Below are 22,500 nucleotides of genomic sequence, written 5' to 3' on the forward strand. Positions count from 1 at the left end.
AATATGATGATTTAAAGGCTAAAAGATAAAAATAAGCGCCCAGATTATTCAGATGAATGTTGATAAAAGCCTCCCGGCGAGCTGTGATTTTACACGGTGGTTCGGACCGGGACCCTCTGAGGTGTTCGGTGTCCAACAGAAAGACCCGACTCTTCATCTCCTCTGCTGCCCTCTGATTGGACGAGATCACGCCATAATCAGGACGTTCAGTTTGGCATTTCTACAATAAAATCGGAGCAGCAGCGGCAGCAGGGAGGAAACACGCTGCTGCTCGGTGCTCCAGGTTGAACCTTCGAAATCAGACTCGCAGGTTGTCGTCAGAGAAAAGATGAAACGGGAGAAGTGAGCGAATCAGAAGGCAGCAACAGGTGTCTGATTGACAGCAGCAGCAGACAGCAGGCGACACAGCCAACCTCACAATCACTGCTCCTTCTGGACCACAAAGTTTTATCTGAAACTTGAGTTGTGTAGGACATCTGTTGGTCTGGTTCCTGCACCAGCTGCACAGGCCTCCGGCTTTTCAAACCTCCACGTCCCACCTGCACTCTGATTTGAAACTCGAAGCTCCGACCGAGTTTTATTTCCAGCCAACACAAATCCAAGCTGCAATCACCGAAGAGCCGCCGGCCGTCACAGACACACATTTCTCAGAGGGAATAACGGGGGAAAGTAATCATTAATATAATTTAATTCTGGTGTAAAACATGAGCTGTTCACAAGATGAAAAACTGAACTGTTTGAATTTGCTGTTAAACCAGATTTATTTAAGAAGTTGTGATGAGATTCGAAAACAAATTATTTAAATCTGAATTCTTTGGAATCTCTGACTGAATCTTATTTAACATTTATAAATAACTAAAAGCAAAAACAAAAACCTGTTTTAAGTTACATAAAGGAAAAGTACGTTTTTTTTTAAGTAGCCAGATGTTGATAGCTTAGCTTTAGCACCTCAAAGCTCTTTGGTTAGCATCACAGCTACTTTGTTAGCGAAGGTATTTCACAATCCAGAACTGAATTGCTGACTTAACAAATTCATTATGCATTTCAGAATTTTAAATTTACTTTTGTCTTCCCTCTCTTGAGCATTAGTTTGCATGAACTCTTCTACAGCACTCATTATGGGATGTAACTCGGGATTGTAGTTCCTGTTAGGTTAACAGGATTACTGTGCTTGCTGAGGTTGTCATTGACTCAGTGTGTGAACAGTTAAACTGAATAAAGGTCTCACCATCTTATAAAGATCTGACACGCTTATCTGGTCCTCGTCGACGCTCTCGAACTCTTTCCTCGGCACCAAGTCCAGACCCAGATGTCTGCGGGAGGAGACAGAAAAACACGGATAGAGAAACAACCTCATTCTGTTTTTATTCAACCTTCAGACAAAAAAGGTTTCCAATATGGATCCAGGAAACACAAAGCTATTCACCCACCTGAAGCCCTCACACACACACACACACACACACACACACACACACACACACACACACACACACACACACACACACAGTATATTAAAGTCATCTCAGAGGTGGCCTCCAGGATAATGTTCCTCTGGATTACTTTCTGTTCAATCTCAACAACCACATCTTTCACCCACAGAGTCGTGACCTTCGTCTTAAAATAAAAAATATTCTCACAAACCGTTTTGTAAAGTGTGAATGAAAAACAAAGTCTCCGTTTCTGTGTTGATGGTTGCAGAAGGTCAGAAGTACTTCAGGTTGTAATACTGGATTCAGTGCCTTTATATTTGTTTTTATAAGGAAATGAGGGTTAAAACCGACGATTAACTTATTGAAAAATTGATATCTTGTTTGGTTTGGTGTGAAAACGGCTTCAAACAGCCGTGATTTTCAAGTGGAAATCACTGCATGGGCTCAGGAACTCGGCTGTAAGCAGAAACAAGTTTCAGGTCTGCGGTGAAATCACAGATGTTCTCGTACCAGCGGTGACGTTAACGTTCATAACTCAGTGATGACGTCGATCTGAATACTTCCTGATGAAGGTTGTAGCTTCCTGCTGCTCTGTTAGAGCGTAACAGGAGCAGCTTCTAAACTTTTTCATCTCCTTTTGAATTATTGTTTGAGTTTCCTCTAAGAAACTGAAAAACCTCCCTTTCTATTAGCGTAATAACAGTCGTCCTGATCCTCCGTCGGTCTGGTCTCCGCTGACAGCAGAGTGCAGCTGTAAATAACCTGAGAAACAGAACCGGGTCTCCCACCTCTCACTCCTCCGGTATTAATAACTCAATCTCAAGCCGCCGGGCAATTTCTCTCCATTTCATGTGTTTTTTTTCTCCCATCAGTCTTTTCAACGAGCTCCCGTGAGTCTTTTTCAAACCACTCGTATACGGTTTCATCCACCTGCCTCCAAATCGTACTTCTATTTGCTCTGTGTGGGTGTCGGGGGGGGCGCCGATCTGACGTCTTCAGCTCATATTTAGAGGGCGCGGCGTCGGATATTTGAGCTATTTTTTTGTGCATAAACAAATGTCGCATCAATAAAACATATATCAGCGTATAAAACGGCTTTCTGGGAACCTGCTGAGGCAGATTTATAGAAGTATCTGAATTTAATCTTTTCCTCTTCACATGTCTCGATGTTTTGCTTCATGTGTATACAGATATTGGATGTGTGAGTGTGTGTGTGTGTGTGTGTGTGTGTGTGTGTGTGTGTGTGTGTGTGTGTGTGTGTGTGTGTGTGTAGACATTGGATGTGTATGTGTGTGTGTGTGTGTGTTTCCTCACTCGTTGCCCCAGTCCAGTCGGACGGTGATGTGTCTCTTGACGTCTCGGCTCTGGTCCTGCGTCAGGTGACCCGACAGCAGCTGCCTCCTCAGGTCGATCAGCTCCATCATCACGTGGCGGACCTTGTAGAACAGATCCACTTTGTGTTTCTGACGGACAGACGGACAGACGCGTTAGATTCACGCATTATCTTCTCTGTGGTGTTTCTACTGGATGCTGAGGTGAATGAGTTCACTGTTATATTTCTGGACTGTAAACCAGCCAGGAAGGAGAGAAACACAGATTTTATATCAACTAACACCTTCGCTGACTCCAAACAGGAAGTCATGTGATGTCGTCTGAAGAATGAGGAAGTCTGAGGGAGGAGGTCGGGGTGGTTGGATGGATCAATCAGACTTCCACCGAAACCTTTCAGCGAAAGTCAACGTGGATTTATTTCATGTAACGTACGTAACGTATTTAATGTACGCAACATACCGGTTTCAACCAAAGAGCAATCTTTTCCTGAAGAACTTTCTATTGTGGCACCGTGACGAATAAACAACACGAAAATACTAAATACTTCCCATCAAAACTATTCATACAAACAGGGATGTGAATGAGGCTTTTCCAAAAAAAAAAAAAATGTTATGATAATAATTTCACTGCTCAAGTTATTTATCAAATAAAAATCCCTAAAAGAAATCACTGGTTCCATTTTCTATGATTGAGTTTTTTTCACCTTTTCTCTCTAAACTAAATTATTTTCAGGTCGGACTTAACGAGGAAAACAAGATTTTGAGCTCCCAGAACTTTTTTGGTCGCACTTTATTAACCAAACAATGAATCAGAGAAAACAATCGATGGTGAATGTAATCATCAGTTGCAGCTCTGTAATCACATTTTTCATGCACATGTGAAAATGACTGCTGTCTAACGAGCCGGAAGGAATTCAGCGTCTTTAAACGGAGGCGTGTTTCGCTGACTCATCAAAAGTCTCAGCAGCACACACACACACACACACACACACACACACACACACACACACACACACACACACACACACACACACACACACACACACACACACACCGTGACAGCATGCTCTATTATTAGCACTTTAATTTGCCCTGCAGGCCTTCAGCAGCAGACAGTCGGGTTTAATGTCCAGGAGGTAAAAAAGAACAACAACTTCAGCTGAAGCTCTTTGTGTCTCCTTCGGTCACGTCTCGGTCCACGAGCACGAAAACCTTCATCAGCTCACCGCGACCGAACATCCCATAAATCAGATAATCAGAGTTATTGATGACGGTACATCTGTGTACAAGATATTATAACAGGGTAGCAGATGTGTTTCTGGGTGTCGGAGATGTTTGTAACGTCCCGTCACAGCCGAGCGATCCCGACTGCAGCTCTCCGCTCCGGGTTAAAAATATTATGACTTTTAGCCACGTTGTTTTTTATCATTTTTTATTGGATTTCCAGCGGTTGCTTAGCAACAGCAGCAGTCCCGCACAGCCGCTCCCCTCAGCATCTGTTTAGTTTAGCTTTTAGGGAGAAGCTAACGCTCTGTGATGCTCTCTGAGTCCGAATGAAAGAGCGCGTGAGCATTAAAGATGCAGCAGCATCTTCAGACTAAAACCTTTTACACGTCTTCTTTAAGTACACTTTAATTATCGTCATCAATTATGCACCAACCAGATCGCTTCTCTTAACGACTCAAAATAAATAACCCTGAAAAACGAGAAGTTGCAGCGACGCGTTCCATGTTTAGTATTTTACATTTTATGCAGCTTTAAACTTTCTACTTCCACTCCACCGAATCTCAGAGGAACATTTTACACTTTTTACTTCACTGCAGTTTCAGATTAAGATTTTAAGACCCTTTCTATCCAGTGAAAAGCAGAACTCTCCAGATTCTGTGATTTTAAATCAGATTTTTTTTTCTGATAAACTGAAGTATGAGATGAGTTGAGAAAATAAAAATAAATAAACTTTGTTAAAATACACTTGGTTTTGCTTGTTTATCTGAGCTTGTTGACGTTTTGGAGATATGAAGCGCTTACAGAAAAGAGACGACACAAACGTGCTGATCTGATAGAATATGATCCATAACTGCAGATTCACCTCGTTTAAAAAAGCTCAACCTTAAATAACAAGAGCAGTAAAACACATATTTGTGCTGCAGTAATATTGAACTGGATTTATTCGGGACATCTGGCCATCCCAGTCGGTGGGTAGATGTGCGGTGACCTTTGACCCTCTCTGCCCACACACACACACACACACACACACACACACACACACACACACACACACACACACAGAGAATCTCACAGGTCCAGATAACCATGGTGGTGTTGTTGTTTCCAGCCACAGTGGAAGAGGAAACCTCTTTTGTTGTCGACTATTTATGGATTTAGTCCCCCACCCCCCCACCCCCACCTCCCTCCCCAGCTGATGTCTGTAATCACACCTTCACGAACACCGTTTAGCACATCTTTACCACCTCAGTGCTGTAAAAAAAAACAACATTAAAATACAGCTAATCCAACATAATGAAGCTGTTTGTAGATTTTCTGTTTCATATCAGCAAAGTCAAAGAAACATTTCAGCCCGTAAATACAAAGAAAACAAGCGCTGGATATTGAAGCTTACGAGGCAGCTTCCAGCTGAGCTGCAGCTCTCGCTGCTGTCGACTAAATCAAACATTTACTTTCCTCTTTATTGCTGCGCTGGCCGACGTGAGACGAAGATCTTAATCACTCTGACAAGCCACAAACTGAAAGAGGTCCAGCGTCACGTCTCCAAACACCCACACAGCCTCCACCGCAACACAATACTCCATCAGATGGTTGTAAAGCGGCGGGTCGGGGGCAAAAGGTGGGCCTCCGGGTGGACGGGGGGGGGGGGGAGTTAGAGACCGTCACAGCTCGGCATTAATATCTAATACGATTTTATTCATCCTGACAGCTCTGACATCTGGCGGCACGTTTCCAACACCTCCGTTCCATGAGACATTTTCACACCTGACAAATGAGCGAAGAGGAAGGTGTTTTCACAAGAGGCTGAATGTCTGACGGTGTAACTCATGTTGGATCAGGATATAAAACTAGTTCAACATGTCGCAGTTTCAACTGCATCTTCAAATAGTTTAAAAAAAAAAATCTGTTATTTAATCTTTTTGTTGTTGATGTGGCAGCAGGAAAAATCTGTAAATGAATGAATCTGTAAAAACCAAAACACAGAGCTGAAGGATGTTAAAATGCCATCATTGTTCATAAAAAAAAAAAAAAAAAAAAAAAAAAATTGAATTTATTTGTTGAGGCCACAAACTGTATAAATTTTTTTGGTATTCTCCGGGTCCAAAAAAATGAAGCCAGTGCAGAAGTGCCTTAAAGTGTAATTCCACTGAGGGCCACTAGGGGCAAAACCTGTCTTCAATAGACTCCCATTGAAAAGCTGATCAGCTTCCAGCATTGAATAGATATCAGGAGTCAAACACGTGTCTGGTTTGATTGACATGCCTGCAGTGCAGTTTCTAGTAAAGGTGGGCGGGGCATAGTGTCCTCAAGTTCACCCCCGCTCACTCCTCCCCAAGTTGTCCAAATATGGTCACTTTAGGCACAAAAAAAAACAAGATGGCGACGACCAAAACTGCCAAACTCTGAGGCTTCAAAACGGGAGTTTAAAAACCAACAGGTGACGTCATGGGTGGAGGAGATTTAAAATGTTCAATTATCAATAAGGCAGGGATATAAATCAGCTATAAATTGTCTTGTTTTAGTATTTTATCTTTAGTTCTTCAACACAGGCGAGTCATTAAAAACCTCAGGGAGTGTAGTCATTAAATCCTAAAAGAAAACTATTGTTTTATCTTTGTTAAGATGACTTGCTGCTCACAATCATCAGTATAAATCCAAATATCTAACAATGTGGATAATAAATAGGCAGCAACTCGTCCAGCTGAAGCTGAACTAGAATCAAAGCTGGAGTTCAGCTCTTTAAAAAGCAGCGAGTGGAGAATAATGAGTCACGGATGATCCTCCTGTTACAGCTGATATCATTCACACATGATCGGCCGCGTGATGAATGGGAGGATGATTGCAGCTCCAGGATGCTCAGCTGAAGTGTGTTGGTGCAACACAGCCTCATAAACTCGGCTCGCTAACGGGCTCTGAGCGTCGGGCTGCAGGTTTAATCAGCTGATCTGTAATGTGTAACCGATGATTACTTCGGGGAGGTTGCCGCTCGGAGGCGTCCCGGGTCAGAGGGGCGCCGGCGACACCTCTGATCCATTAGCGCGACGTGCCGCTTCGCTTTCACACCTGGCAGAGCGGCTGCTGCCAAGACAACAGCGCTGAGACGAACCGCCGGGGGACGAAAAACAAAGAGGCTCCTCTTCAAACTCTCCTGTTCAAACTCTCCTGTTCAAACTCTCCTGTTCAGACTCCCCTGTTCAAACTCTCCTGTTCAAACTCTCCTGTTCAGACTGTCCTGTTCAAACTCTCCTGTTCAGACTCTCCTGTTCAAACTCTCCTGTTCAAACTCTCCTGTTCAGACTCTCCTGTTCAAACTCTCCTGTTCAGACTCTCCTGTTCAGACTCTCCTGTTTAAGCTCTCCTGTTCAGACTCTCCTGTTCAGACTCTCCTGTTTAAACTCTTCTGTTCAAACTCTCCTGTTCAAACTCTCCTGTTCAAACTCTCCTGTTCAAACTCTCCTGTTCAGACTCTCCTGTTCAGACTCTCCTCTTCAAACTCCTCTTCAGACTCTTCTGTTCAAACTCTCCTGTTTAAACTCTCCTGTTCAGACTCTCCTCTGAGAGATGTCTGACTACTTTCATCTTTTCAGTCCCGTGTTTCTGAGAGATTCTTCGGTTTTTACTCTGAATGAAGTTTCAGTAGAAAATCTTCCAAACAGACTGAAGAGAAGCTTTGATGTGAAACTACCTGATGTGAGTCTGTTTAAAAGCTAAAGTGTTTTTACCTGAAAAAAATGTAGCGAAAATATAGAATCTCCCAAATATAAAGTTCATCTTTATTACTGTGTTTATGTCACAATGAAATCATCTAATATTGATCATCTGCTGATACTGAGTCCCGACTTCAGTCCATTAAAAGTATTAAAATCATTCAAATGTACTCGCTTGACAACTGAACAAAAAAAATCTTCCAAGCAAAAATAACAAAATAAAGAGGCTAAATATTTATTTGTAAACAACATAAAGTAAACAAACTCTAAGATGTCTTTATGAATAGCACGTATCAATTTCTACTTTGTGATTGGTGTAACAGATTAACATTCACAGTCTTCGTATATAAAAATCAGGCTATATATTAATATCTAACTTTGAGATCAACTCAGGACATTTAAGTGTGTCATCGTATTTCTATTTCCATCGTAAACACGCAGGCTAAAAGGTGTTTATGTGGAAACACTGACAGGTGCAGCTGCTGCTCTGCAGGTGGAATCATTATTTAGAGACGCTGGATGCTTCAGAAAAACATCCGCAAAATCAAATAAACCTCTTTTTGTAACTCTGAGCTAAAAACCAGCAGCTGGTCCAGATGTAGGAGAGACTGGTGAAGCAGGAGAGACGCAGCATGCAGAGTGTGTGTGTGTGTGTGTGTGTGTGTGTGTGTGTGTGTGTGTGTGTGTGTGTGTGTGTGTGTTTGTGTGTGTGTGTGTGTGTGTGTGTGTGTGTGTGTGTGTGTGTGTGTGTGTGTGTGTGTCCTGTGCTTGTTAGTTTGGTTCAAACTTCATCCAAAATCCTCTCATGACCTTGTGTGAACGCTGCACACACACACACACACACACACACACACACACACACACACACACACACACACACACACACACACACACACACACACACACCCAGCAGCAGGGATGCCAGAAGCCGGATGAGATAGTGGGGATGCCAGCCACCTCGTGTCGTGCAGAGTGTACTTCTAGAGGGGAACACAGGAAGGACAACCACCTCTCCGACTGTAAAACACTCCGACCAGCAGGTTACCACGGAAACTTTCTCTTAAAGGTACATGTGACGAGGTGTTTTTCAGATCTGCAACAGCTCGGACTTATTTAAAATACTTCCTGTCTTCATCTTAAAGTCCTGTTATGAGGCTGAGAATGACCTCGGTCCAGTTCACACCGCAGACTCTTCCTCATGTTCACAAACATCCTGGATTATTGGACTTTCCACAGCGAAGCCACAAGAACATCAGAGATGCAGATTTTTCTGTCCATCCCTCTAAACTGTGGAAACACATTCCTCCAATCAGAGAGGTGAGCTCAGTGAGCGTCTTTAAGAAGCATCCATTTCACCTCGCTTTCAACAAACGTAAATGTATTTACTGATTTAATTTTATACCTAATTCAGTACATTTTAATGGGATGTATTATATTCTAATTAATCTATCTGGAGTGTTTAATTAACATTTATATTGTAGATAATATGTTGCAGCAGGGTATCACAGCAAAACGTGAAATAGACACGTTCATCCTCGAGAGCAAAACGTGAGATAGCCACGCTTGGCGACGTCTAGGCGGGACAGTTACACATTTTTCCTGTAGTGATCAAAAATAAAAACCTACTGCATGTTTTCAAACACGTGATTTACAGGAACATTTTTATTTTAGCAAAAACATGCCAAGAAATGACGTCGTCACCTGGATTCGACCGCGTCGCCCTGCATGTCTTGTAATGTCTGTAATTAATAAAAGTGTCTTTTATACTTGGTCTTGCTAACTCTGTTGCGGTAATTTGGTCACATGATCCTTCGTCACGTGACATTTACATGTGTTACAAAAACGTGCAACTTTCACACCTCGACAGCCCACAGCGTGGCTATCTCACGTTTTGCTGTAGTGAACAGGCGTGTCTATTTCACGCTTTGCCGTGATACCGGGTTTCATGTTTTATGGCCGTCTCATAAGTTGATTCACGCAAATGTGGTGGTTTTTTTGTGTCTGCACTGAAATCAAGGACATGATTCACTTTAAAAGGTGTCAGTACGACTGAGGACAAGCGGAGGTTTTGGAAGGACATCTCTTCATATCATTAACGTGTAAAAACACACATTTGTACTGAGTTCTGCATGAGCGCACACTTTGGATGGGCAGCCGCCTCGTCCAGCCCAGCAGAGCGGAAACAGACACTCTGGAAGGACGAGCTTCCCTCACAGCGCTGAGATCGCCCTCCAACGGAGGTCAGAGGTCACGGCATCCGGGAGGTGAATTAGCAAATGCTTCCTGACGCCGGAGAACTGACGGCCAAGAAAGCTTTGGAAAGCCGCTCGGCTGGTCCGGGACGAGGTTCAGAGTCAACAAGCAGCAGAGGAGCCAGTAAATAAGACGAACTGTCACAGAAACAGACCGTTTAACTAAAGTCCCAAAAATGACACAACATCCTGTTTCATCACAGCACGAGGTGATGCAACATAAAACAGACATTAATAAATATATAAATATATTTTTATACACTTTCCACTGATGCAATAATAAAAAAACAAAAACAAAAAACTGCGCGCTAACAAGGGGCCTCGTCGCCATGACAACGACGGGTGAGTCACCACGGCGCTGCACTTACTGAAAGACTATAGATCCTCGAGACACACACACACACACACACACACACACACACACACACACACACACACACACACACACACACACACACACACACCTGCTGCCACATGTGGATGATTATTTCTACTCACAGCTGCGACAGGACGCTGAATCCTCTCGGGTCGTCTTCGTCTTCCCGTTTTGTTTAAACTGAGCAGCGATCCGAACTGAAAGGAAACCGCACGACTTCAAATGCACCTCTACCTCCGCCTCACTCTTCCTCCTCCTCCTCCTCCATCTCCTCCCCGCTCCCAGTCTGCATCTCCTCCTCATCGTTCTTCATCCCCCTCCTCCCCACCCCCGTCCGGTCTGCAGCTCCACAGATACAGTGTGTACTCTAAAGATGGTGACGTCCACCATGATGAAGAAGAAGACTTGTATCCGGCGGCCGCTGCCCACAGAGCGCCTCCCGGTGAAATGATGATTGTGTTTGTGGAGGACAGAAATAGGAGAGAAGACTTCATACAAAGAAGGAGAGAGACGGAGTCAGAGGCAGCAGCACCGCGGGGCTTCACCTGGCTTCACCTGCCTTCACCTGGCTTCACCTGCCTTCACCTGCCTTCACCTGGCTTCACCTGCCTTCACCTGGCTTCACCTGGCTTCACCTGGCTTCACCTGCCTTCACCTGGCTTCACCTGGCTTCACCTGCCTTCACCTGGCTTCACCTGGCTTCACCTGGCTTCACCTGCCTTCACCTGGCTTCACCTGGCTTCACCTGCCTTCACCTGGCTTCACCTGGCTTCACCTGCCTTCACCTGCCTTCACCTGGCTTCACCTGGCTTCACCTGGCTTCACCTGCCTTCACCTGGCTTCACCTGGCTTCACCTGCCTTCACCTGGCTTCACCTGGCTTCACCTGGCTTCACCTGGCTTCAGATTTGCAGGAATTCAAAGCTACTGTTAATTAAAATCCGGCTAACTGCAGAGTCACCAGGAAATAAAACTATTGAACTCTTTTCAAATCATTTTTAACGTGTATTTCCTCCTTTCAACCGTCCTCCTCCGTTCCTCCTCTTTACGGCCGCTACCTGCATCACTCTGACATGCCGGCTGTCATCACCGCTTCATGACAACCGACAGTTTGATGATCCACGTGATTGGTTGTCTGCTTCAACACCAGCTCTCTGATTAGAGTGATGATGGGAGGTTGTGGGCAAACTTCTTTTTTTTTTTTTTTTTGTATCACACGTAACAAACATGCAGAGATGCACGTCAGAGGCCACAAACCAGAGGTGATGTTTTCACACCGAGCTGTACGACAGAGCTGTCAATCAAACTGGATAAAGTAAAGACAACGCAGGGCTGCAGGGAGGGGGGGGGGGGGGTCAGGCTGTGAGGACATCCAGTCACACTGACAGTCTCAGACCATCAGCAATGATGTCACACATCCATCACAGCTCAAATCAAACACTTCTCTTTTTATGAAGGATTTAATAAGTGTATTAAGTGAGTTTTCCTTCCATCTGTCGGACATTTCTTCCTGTTCAAAGGGAGTTTTTCTGTCCTATTGTAGGAAGCTTTCCTCCCTCCTGGTAAATGTTGAATTGTTGGGTTCCTTTTATATAAACTTGTAAAGACTTTACTATTTAAAGTGCCGTTGAAACGAAACGTTTTCTTACCTCAGACAGATTTTATTTTTGCTTGAAAGTGGCAGATTTCACGAGTTAACAGCCTCCTTTGTGTTTGCAGCGTGATCACGCGCTCCGAGGCGGGAAGCTGACCTGGAGTCCTCCCAGACTGGGTTTTCCTGACGGTCAGTCCGGGTCTGAACACTCATATAACGTCTGTCTCCACAGACATTCACACACACCCACACACAGTCTGAAGTTACTACTACGAGCTGCCGTCCGTCGTCCGACTGTCCTGAATCGACCCGCCGACCGTCCAATTATCTGCAGACATCAGAGTCTGGCAGCCGAACGGGAGGAAGTCCCCATTAAAGCCCAGAACCAGCAATCAACTAACAGCTTCTTCCACTTCTCTCCATCATCCATATTTAAGTGTGTTTTTCTTTTCTTTTCTTTGGATGCGACATCGCAGCAAAGTGCATAAAAAAGCATCTGCGGTTATTTTCTTCTGATTGATTTTCACTCATGTTTTTTAATGGAAGCTGTGAAACACTGAAGGATGACAATTCGACAATTCTTCTTTCTTGTTTCATCTTTTTGGATTCTTTCAGCCTCCAATTAAACTTCAGATCTTTCTTTCTCTTTGGATTCACTGTTTTCTGTCTCCTCTGTCATTTTATATCATTTTGGAAGATGAAATGTGGTTTGTTAGTGTGTTGGTTCAGGTGTCTGTCGCCGTCTTCATGTCTGACGTCGAGACAAACTTCAACCTCATTCTAACCTGAAAAGTGAAACCAAGTCGTGACCTTCAATTTGCACTTTAAAGCCAAAAGAACCAACCTGAGTGTAGTTTTTAACCCACATTTGGGTCCCCACAACTGTAGAAAGACCTGTACACAAACAAACACACACACCCACACACGTCTGCATATTTCACAGCGAAGACATGCGTCCCTCTGCGTTCGTCCCCGTCCTCACATCTTGCCATCATTGTTTGCTTGTCACATGCTCCCTGTTCACACATCTATCTATCCTGCCCACACACACACACACACACACACACACACACACACACACACACACAGACACACACACACACACACACACACACACACACACTCACACACACACACACACACACACACACACACACACACACACACACACACACACACACACACACTCACACACACAGACACACACACACACACACACACACACACACACACTCACACACACACACACACACACACACACACACACACACACACACACACACACACACACACACACACACTCACACACACACACACACACACACACACACACACACACACACACACACACACACTCACACACACACACACACACACACAGAGTCCTACTGTATCTGCTTTGACATCAGCATAAGAGACAGCAGAATGAAAGACGGAGGGAAGAAGCAGACATCCGTATATAGAAGACAGAGTGGACAGAAGACAGAGTGGACAGAAGACAGAGTGGACATGTTTCTACCCGTCATGGTGTCTTTGGGTCATGTAGAAACTGATTTAAACTCGGGGGTTTCGTTTCGTTTCGTACACGCAATTTAAAAGAAAACGTCAGATATCAAAACACAGTTTCAGTCAGTAAAAGTTTGAAGACTTATTTAAACTTTCAACGATGTTTCTACGGTAACGTTTGTCTGAGCTTCAGGACTCTGAAGGTTCTGAGGTTTGTCACGAATCAGCACTTATTATCGAGGAGTTTTTTGTGAATTACGTTCAGACCGTACGACAAAGCACACTGTTCCTTATCGCAATGCATGTTCAGATATAGTTTTAGTCCGGGTTGTTTGTGGGACTATTATATTACATTATATAATATGATATGATATTATATAATATCATATTATATTATGTCATATTATATTACGACCGGACCGGCAGCTGCTTGTTATCACAGATAAAAACCCTCCTCTCACACCGACGGACCTTCGTCCCACAACGTTCATCCGTCTCCACGGCGACATCATCTGTTCATCACCCTGTTTCTGTCAGCATCCTTCAATCTTCATCCCTCTATCTCCTCCGCTCACTGCTTTTATTATCTATCTCTCCACATGTGTCCGTGACAGACAGTCGCTGCTTATCGTCCCCGTCTATCTCTTCATCCACCGACACAACACACCAGCTTCTCCTCGCTGGATTTACAGCAGCTTTAAGAGGAGAAAACACACACACACACACACACACACACACACACACACACACACACACACACACACACACACACACACACACACTAATGTGAGGTCTGTCAGGATGGAAATAGAAAATCTGTCACACAGAACCCGACAGTGACAATTTAGTCTTTGATGTCTTCAACTCTGGCAGCGAGCAGAGACAAAAGTCTGTTAACGGGGAATGAAAGCGAAGGAGTGACGGACTGGCAGCACATGAGTGACGGGAAAAACCGTCAGAACAGAGATGTGACAGATTTAGACTTCAACCGGATTTACAGTAACTCACACAACCCCTTTCACCCCCCCTCTCCTCCTCCTCCTCCTCCTCCTCCTCCTCTTCCTCCTCCTCCATCCTCCTCCTCCTCTTCCTCCTCCTCCTCCTCCTCCTCCCCCCCACACCGTCCATGTAGGTGCAGATGGATCTCCAATCGGATCACATGCTGCGACAGTGAAGAGGAGTAAAAAGAAAGAAGAAGGCGAGTAGACAGATGGCTGAGAGGGTAAGAAACGATGTCTGGACGGAGGGAGGTGAAGCCGTCTGGAACAGATCAGCTGACAGCTGCAGGCGGAGCACCGGTTAACAGCTCGTCCTCCACGAGCTCCGTCGGAGAGCACCGCCGAGCATCGCAGCTGACGAACACGTGACTGTCACATCACTGGACTCAAATCCAGTTTTACCGTCTTTGAAGCCGGCGGCCTTTCGAGCACTCTGATTGGTTGCGTTCTGAGCAGTATGATGTAAAACCACCAATAAACTGAAAGCTGGGACAGTTTGAAGCTGCTCATGGAGCTTCGGAGCCGTTTTGATGACTAAATATGCCATCAGTTAGTCAGAGCGGCTACGCTAACAACAAGGCTAACAACAAGTCGGTCAGCGGAGACCAGCTGTCATACGAGGGATGTAAAGGATGATTTTAGGAGGAGGCAGTGAGACGATACTGAGAGCTTGTGGATTAAATCGTTGGCAACATGCTAACTTTGAGGACACTTTGAGGACGCTATCGCCGTTATACCCCCTGAAGAGCAGGTCGCAGGTCGAGCAGTTTTATTTCGACCCGTTTACGTCATTTCAGTATCGGCGGCGTGAAGTCAAACAGAAACCCGGGAGGAGAACCTGCAGAGGAACCGTGTCGTGAAGGAGCTGTTGTACTTGTAAGGAGACGCTGCTCACCACGTAGAGCTGCTTCCACAGTAACGCCCATTCCTGCAGCGTCAGCGTCACCTCGGTAACGATGGGGTCCTCCAGCGGCACCACCGTCTCATGTGGTCTGAACAGAGAAACAACAAAACAACAACAACAACAGGTTTTATTCACAGCCGGTGATTTGAAGTGTTTACGTGAAGGAGTCGTCGACCTCGTTGGTCCTTCGTGCTGCGTTACGAACCGTCGGGCTCCGACAGTACCGAGTTACAGCGGGTTGTGTTTGGTGCCGTGAACCTCCTGTTGACCCACCGGGGTCCTCTCACATCATGTGGAACCACACAAACATCCCAGAGGCTGAAAAACACTCACTGCTCACTAAAAGCAACATGGGATGGATTTTCAAAGTAAAATTCATCCGGTGAGTTTCAGTCAAAGAGCAGAGAAGAGAAGAACCCTGAAGAACATCGGTGTTTAGAGAACGGTTCTCTGATGTCTGGTGTGACAGATCTCCATGTGAATATCTACATTTCTCTTCTCCAGTTGTTGAGGGTTTGGACACGACCACGATGCACTTGTAACAATCTTTAAAATGAAGCACATTGTTTTGAATAAGTAGAAAGTAAAAGTGTTTTAAATGAAACGTTGGTATACGTGCAGCACCTCCTCCTCCTCCTCCTCCTCCTCCTCTGAGTAACATGTAAACTGTCCTCCTGATTTTAAACTGAATAAACTAATAAACCAGCCGAAGAGAAAAACCTCTGAGTTTAAAAACCTCCGTAAGCTCCTTTTATTTCCCGCCTCCCGTCTCCATGATGTTAAGCTCCTCCTTTTGTTTATTCCCTCCCATCTCTATCATTGAGCTCCTCCTTTTATTTCCCGCCTCCCGTCTCCATGATGTTAAGCTCCTCCTTTTGTTTATTCCCTCCCATCTCTATCATTGAGCTCCTCCTTTTATTTCCCACCTCCCGTCTCCATGACGTTAAGCTCCTCCTTTTATTTCCCGCCTCCCGTCTCTATGACGTTAAGCTCCTCCTTTTATTTCCCGCCTCCCGTCTCCATGACGTTAAGCTCCTCCTTTTATTTCCCGCCTCCCGTCTCCATGACGTTAAGCTCCTCCTTTTATTTCCCGCCTCCTGTCTCCATGACGTTAAGCTCCTCCTTTTATTTCCCGCCTCCCGTCTCCATGACGTTAAGCTCCTCCTTTTATTTCCCACCTCCCGTCTCCATGACGTTAAGCTCCTCCTTTTATTTCCCACCTCCCGTCTCCATGACGTTAAGCTCCTCCTTTTATTTCCCACCTCCCGTCTCCATGACGTTAAGCTCCTCCTTTTATTTCCCACCTCCCGTCTCCATGACGTTAAGCTCCTCCTTTTATTTCCCACCTCCCGTCTCCATGACGTTAAGCTCCTCCTTTTATTTCCCGCCTCCCGTCTCCATGATGTTAAGCTCCTCCTTTTATTTCCCGCCTCCCGTCTCCATGATGTTAAGCTCCTCCTTTTATTTCCCGCCTCCCGTCTCCATGACGTTCGTCAGGGAGTTCTTCTCTGCAGCTGAGCACTGAGTCAGCGTCTCTGCCCTGCAGTCAGGAATACTACGTCTCCCTCTTTATCCTCCGTCTCACCCCCGCACCACCTTTCATCTCCTGTTGCTCCGTTTGTACTCTCACGTTTGCCCCCCCCCCCCCCCCCCCCCCATCTCATAACTGATTAATTAATAAGAGCCAGTGTGCCAGATGAGCTGCTCTCCCAGCTGAGCCGTTGCTGGCGGCTGATTTCACCCACATTAGTTACACTTGTATCTCAGGCGACTTCTCCTCCCCTCCTCCTCTTCTCCTCCTCTTCTCCTCCTCCTCTCTTCTCCTCTTCTCCTCTCCTCCTCTGTTCTACTTTTCACTCCATCTAATCTCTCCCCTCCTTCATTCCCTCCTCATCCTCCTCCTGTTCCTCTTTCACTTCCCTCCTCCAGTTTTTCCTCCCTGTTCTGTCACATTTTGGTTTCCTCTTCTATTCCATCTCCTCCTTTTCTTTCCCTCCTCTCCACCTCCTGATTCATCCTTCTTTCTTTCACCTCCGTCTCCTCTAGTTTTTCTTCTTTTTGTGTCCATATTTGCTCAGATCGTCTCAAAGCGCCTAAATCTTCTGTCTCCGTCCTCCATCTGTCCTCCAGTCGTCTCTTCGTATGTCTGTTGTTCTCTTTACAAACATTTTATCCTTAAACAAACTTTCCGTCTCTCTTTAAACTCTCATGGGAAGAAGAGAGTGAATTATTTTTTGTTGTTTGGTTCCCTAAATGTTTAAAACTGTCTAAAACTTTAAAAGTCTTTAATAATTCTGTCTCTGTTTCAGAAACCGTCCAGCCGTCAGCAGGATCTTTGAACTTTTTCCAGTCACTGAATGAAATATTGCATCAAATCCTGATATTTAAATGGATCTAATCTCTATCCGAGTCCACAATTTCCTCAGCAACGAACCACATGCAGTCAAAACAGACGCTGAACATCGACACCCGAGGTCACTAAGCCCCGCCCATCTAGACCTGAAACCTGACAGCAGATGGAGCACTTTGTTTTCTATATCACAAGATCAACGCAGAAAAGAAGTCACATATCTCTGAGATGTGCAGCATTATCACAGGAAGGGATTTTTCCCCCCTCATTTCTGTAATTTTCCCGCACTTAAAACTGCAAATCACATCGCACATTTCTTTAGAAAATCTGCAGCAAAATCAAACATTTTGGATCACGAAGACCTCTGCGAGATGCTGGAGGGACGTCTGCCTGCAGCAGCAGAATAAGACACAATAAAACACAATAAGACACAATAAGACACAATAAAACACAATAAAACACAATAAGACACAATAAAACAATAAAACACAATCAAACACAATAAGACAGAATAAAACACAATAAGACACAATAAAACACAATAAAACAATCAGACACAATAAAACACAATAAAACACAATAAGAGACAATAAAATAGAATAAAACACAATGAGACACAATAAAACAGAATCAAACAGAATCAAACACAATAAAACACAATAAGACACAATAAGACAGAATAAAACACAATAAAACACAATAAAACACAATCAAACAGAATCAAACTGACACCAGGTGACGACTCTCACTGAAACGTTTCCTCTTTCTGTCAGGAAGCTTCTGGAGGACGGACCGGAGACGTAAATGTGATTTCCTGTTCTCATATCTGCACCTGTGTGTTTGTCCAGTGTGTCTCTTGTGTGTCTCTTGTGTGTCTCTTGTGTGTCTCTGTCATCATGCAGTAGACACCCCCCCTCCCCACCCAGAGGCCCAGTTGAAACAGTACAGGATCCACTAATTCCAATTATTTTACTCTCCCTGCTTTTAAATAAAAAAAACTTTTATGCAAATCGAGACGCGCTTCGAAAATCTGATTAATCTGAAGTTAAAAAAACAACTTTTCCAGTCATTATGCAAATGCATTCAAATATTATGTTCTCTTGAAGTGGGAAGGAATCAGAAAAGAGGAAGTTCGTGCTTTATGTAGAGAGAAGAGGCTCAAAACAACGGACCCCCGACATTAATGACCTATAATGAAGAAAAACAGTCACCTCTGTGCTGCTCAGACAAATTCAACAACCCTCACTTTGATCTAAAACACCAAGTTTGGAAAACTTTGGAAATTGATTTTGATTCTTTCAAAAAGCCAGAAAACGAAGGATCTGAGTGACGGCAGGAAAAAGAGACCCGAAGTGTGAAGTCGTTCATTTCAGCTGACTTTATCACAGCACACAGATAATGAAGTGATTTCCCTCTCAGCTGTGACGGCCTTCAGTCTTTTCTATCAGTGTTACAAACAAACAGCTGAATGCAAGATGGGAAATGTTATTTATAAATTTTTTTAAAAAAGGAGAAGTTGGGGTAAAAAAAAAGAAAAGATGGAGAATAAATCGATGTTTTTTATGAATTTCGTGCAACAAAGCGCTCCGACTGAAGCGTGAAGCCGGTTTAAAGCCGAGGTGACGTGTGCAGACAGCTGGAGGTTTATGAACTCACCCTCGGTTGGTGACGATGGCTTTCTTCAGGTGAATGTAGCTGGCAGGAAAAACTCCCTGAAACACAGAGACAGGAAACAACTGTAAACACGGATCATTAAAATCTGCAGAGACGAGGACGAACTGGAGAAAAACAACAACAACTGTGTTGCCGCTTGTCAACAAACATAAAGAGGATAAAACCACTCAGACAATACAGGAAATAACAGGATAAAAAAATATGGAAAATATCATTTTAATAAATGGAAACTAATATTTAAAGATGCAAACAGAATTCCCAAATATTCCGATATTCTATAATATAACCACAGAAGAAGCCAGCGATAACGGCGTGTTTCTGGAGGCTGAGGGATGCACACGCTGTCTGATGGATGATTATAACACAAACACATAATTACACACATTTCTCTCTCCCAGCAGATATTTACTGCGTACACACAGCAAAGCATTGTTTGTCCAGGAGACAAATCCCTGCAAACAAACAATAAGGCTTCATTATCCACCTCAACAGGCCGAGTCGCAGCGGCTCTGTTGTCCAAATCTGTGTGTGAATGTGTTTCTGTACGCAAACAACAGCGTCTTCTATCAGCTGGAGAAAACAGACGAGCTTCTGTGTGAAAAATAACACGGATCTGACACGTTTCATTTCATGGATTTCATGGATAAGATTTAAGGTTGCATTAGTGCACCCGGTGACCCTCCGCAGGAGGAGGCGGGTGGAGATAATGGACGGAGGGATTCTTAAGTGCTCCCGTCTCACTGACTGTTTAAATGAGGGAACTAATGTGATGCCTCATTATAAATTTCAGCAAGTTCACATCAGTGTGATTACAGTGATTTATCCTTCTTTCTTTTTAAAACAGCGACTTTCAAACTCCACGTCTGCCCGGACAATAGACTGAACGTTAGAGGGCAGTGCAGAAGTGCCTTAAAGTGTAATACCACTGAGGGCCAGTAGGGGCTGGCTCCAACAGACTCCCATTGAAAAAGCATCAAGTTCTCTCCTGAAACACAAAAGTCAGTAAATGTTTTCCATCATGGTGTTGTGAGATAAACGTCCTCCTTCTGATCAGAGTTCTGCTGAAACACCACGGGGCTTTTAATTTGAAATCAGTACAGGAAGTGATGAGTTTGTATTGAACCGTAACTGCATTGACTTTAACAGGGCAAATGGGAGCGGATCAAAAGGAGGCTTCAATCCATCCACCTTAAAAGTTCAATATGACAACTGTGACCTTTGCATTTGTTTTTTGGGCTCTTTTAAAGGACACATCACAACTTTAGAGATGATTTAACCTTCAAGCACTTAATTTGAACTTGATCAAGAGAACTGTGGACATTTTATTTCCTCACTTGGAGAAAAACAAAGCGTCTTTATCGGGGCGCTCCGGCTGCACGACACCGATTTAGTCCGAGTGAATGTTTGTGCTAAATGTGAAGAAATTCTCCGAACACGTTCCTGTTCTATTTTCAGCCTGCAAACACACAACAACACCTCCGACGTCAGCTGATGGAGGCTGGAAGACGACGGATCAGTCGGAAAGGACGATGTTCGAGTGTGAAGACAAACTGAAGTCAGATATTCACTAAAATGCGTCTTTAAAAGTCTTTGCTGCCGTTTTCTAACTTAATAAAAGAGTCTTTGGGCACAAACGATCAAACGAAGTCAGATATTGTGGAGTTTGGATGCAGAGATCAGAGACTGATTCTCCGTTTCAGTCCTTCATGCTTTAAAGAAGTCAGAGAAGGTTTAATGACGACTTTCTGTTCACAGCCTGTAAATTATTCAACGTTCAGTCCATCTGTCTTAATGCAGAGTCTGACTTCTCCAACCTTCACGACACAACGGCCCGGACCTTCCTCCTCCTCCTCTTCCTCCTCCTCAAACCTTTTAAATCATGTTTCTGTACAAAGTTTTAGAGAGCATTCATCTTTTTCCAGGAAGAAATCTTCACACTTCTGATTTACACCATAATTAGTCATAAATCCTCCCGACACGTCAGACTTATACGACACTTTTAAAACATTCATCTGACGGGATAAAAAAAACTTCTTAACTTGAGGTGTGAATTATTGAACAAATACAATTTTAAAAAAATGAGAAAAACTCAACAGCTGAGATATTCAAGTGTCTCAGTGTTCATGTTTCTTGTATCAGACAGCTGGAGGATTTAAGAGCTGCAGAGTTCGAACTAAAGATACTGAAGACGGTCGTTAACAGAAAGTTTCGGCGCAGCGAGAAGTGAAAGAGCTTTTTCTGATCCCTACTTATGAAAGCGGTGGGCAGCGAGTTAAATCCACATTATATTAAAAACCCACTTTAAACACGTCCAGATCGAGACTGAAGCGCTGCCGTCAAACACGGAGTCAGAGTTCAGGTCGGAGACGAGAACATTAGCGGATCGCGTCGGAGCTTTAATGTGTCGCTTTCATCTTTTGTAGGTCGTTCAGCGCTCGTCTCCCGGCGACCCGCCGGCCTCGGTGGGAGGCAGGTAGGAGATCATCCAACGCTCGCAGGGAATGTTTTTACACGGCTGGAAAAACTCCTTCTCGGATTCATCTGTTCCGCTGAGGACTTTTTTACTCTTTCCAAGACGGGTTCTCTCTTTTTGTTTTTGGGTTCCCGGTCGGCAGCCGAGCGGTAATTACACCGTCTTTTGTTTCCTTCTCGTCTCACCTGCCGATGAGCTCGGCATTATCTGTCTTTGTGTTGCAGCAGCGCTGCTTCGGTTTCGTCCTTCCATTGTCCTCCAGGAGTTAATCTCTCTCACCCCAACAGATTCTGTTCCTCTGATGAGCTCCGTTTCAAACAAGAGGAGCGATTGTTCGGCTCCATTCAGCATCATCTCTCCGCTCTATGATTTCACGCGGCGGTTTCTAACAGTGATGACATCACGACATCACGACATCATGACATCACAACATCACGACATCACGACATCACAACATCACTACATCATGACATCACGACATCATGACATCACGACATCACGACATCACGACATCATGACATCACGACATCACATCACGACATCATGACATCACGACATCATGACATCACGACATCACAACATCACGACATCATCACATCACGACATCACATCATGACATCATGACATCACGACATCATGACATCACGACATCACATCACGACATCACGACATCACGACA

General features: G+C 44.3%; 1 protein-coding gene across 7 annotated transcripts in view; it reads right to left on the reverse strand.

Moving 5' to 3' along the window:
* LOC138210414 (dedicator of cytokinesis protein 3-like) overlaps nucleotides 1–22,500 on the reverse strand; it is a 116,195-nt gene that overhangs the window by 35,300 nt on the left and 58,395 nt on the right. For 6 of the 7 annotated variants that reach the window (XM_069169552.1, XM_069169551.1, XM_069169548.1 and 3 more), the window contains exons 4-7: nucleotides 19,331–19,386; nucleotides 15,316–15,412; nucleotides 2,745–2,893; nucleotides 1,229–1,313 (exon numbers count right to left, since the gene is read on the reverse strand). In XM_069169552.1, coding sequence (XP_069025653.1) covers nucleotides 1,229–1,313; nucleotides 2,745–2,893; nucleotides 15,316–15,412; nucleotides 19,331–19,386 — 387 coding nt within the window. Of the gene's footprint in view, nucleotides 1–1,228; nucleotides 1,314–2,744; nucleotides 2,894–10,445; nucleotides 10,493–15,315; nucleotides 15,413–19,330; nucleotides 19,387–22,500 lie in introns of those variants that run through there. The other variant, XM_069169553.1, reaches the window with a different exon arrangement.

The sequence above is a fragment of the Embiotoca jacksoni genome, unplaced genomic scaffold (genome assembly GCF_022577435.1).
Source record: "Embiotoca jacksoni isolate LCO1_2020_lvr unplaced genomic scaffold, fEmbJac1.0.p SCAF_46, whole genome shotgun sequence".
Classification (NCBI taxonomy): Eukaryota; Metazoa; Chordata; class Actinopteri; family Embiotocidae; genus Embiotoca; species Embiotoca jacksoni.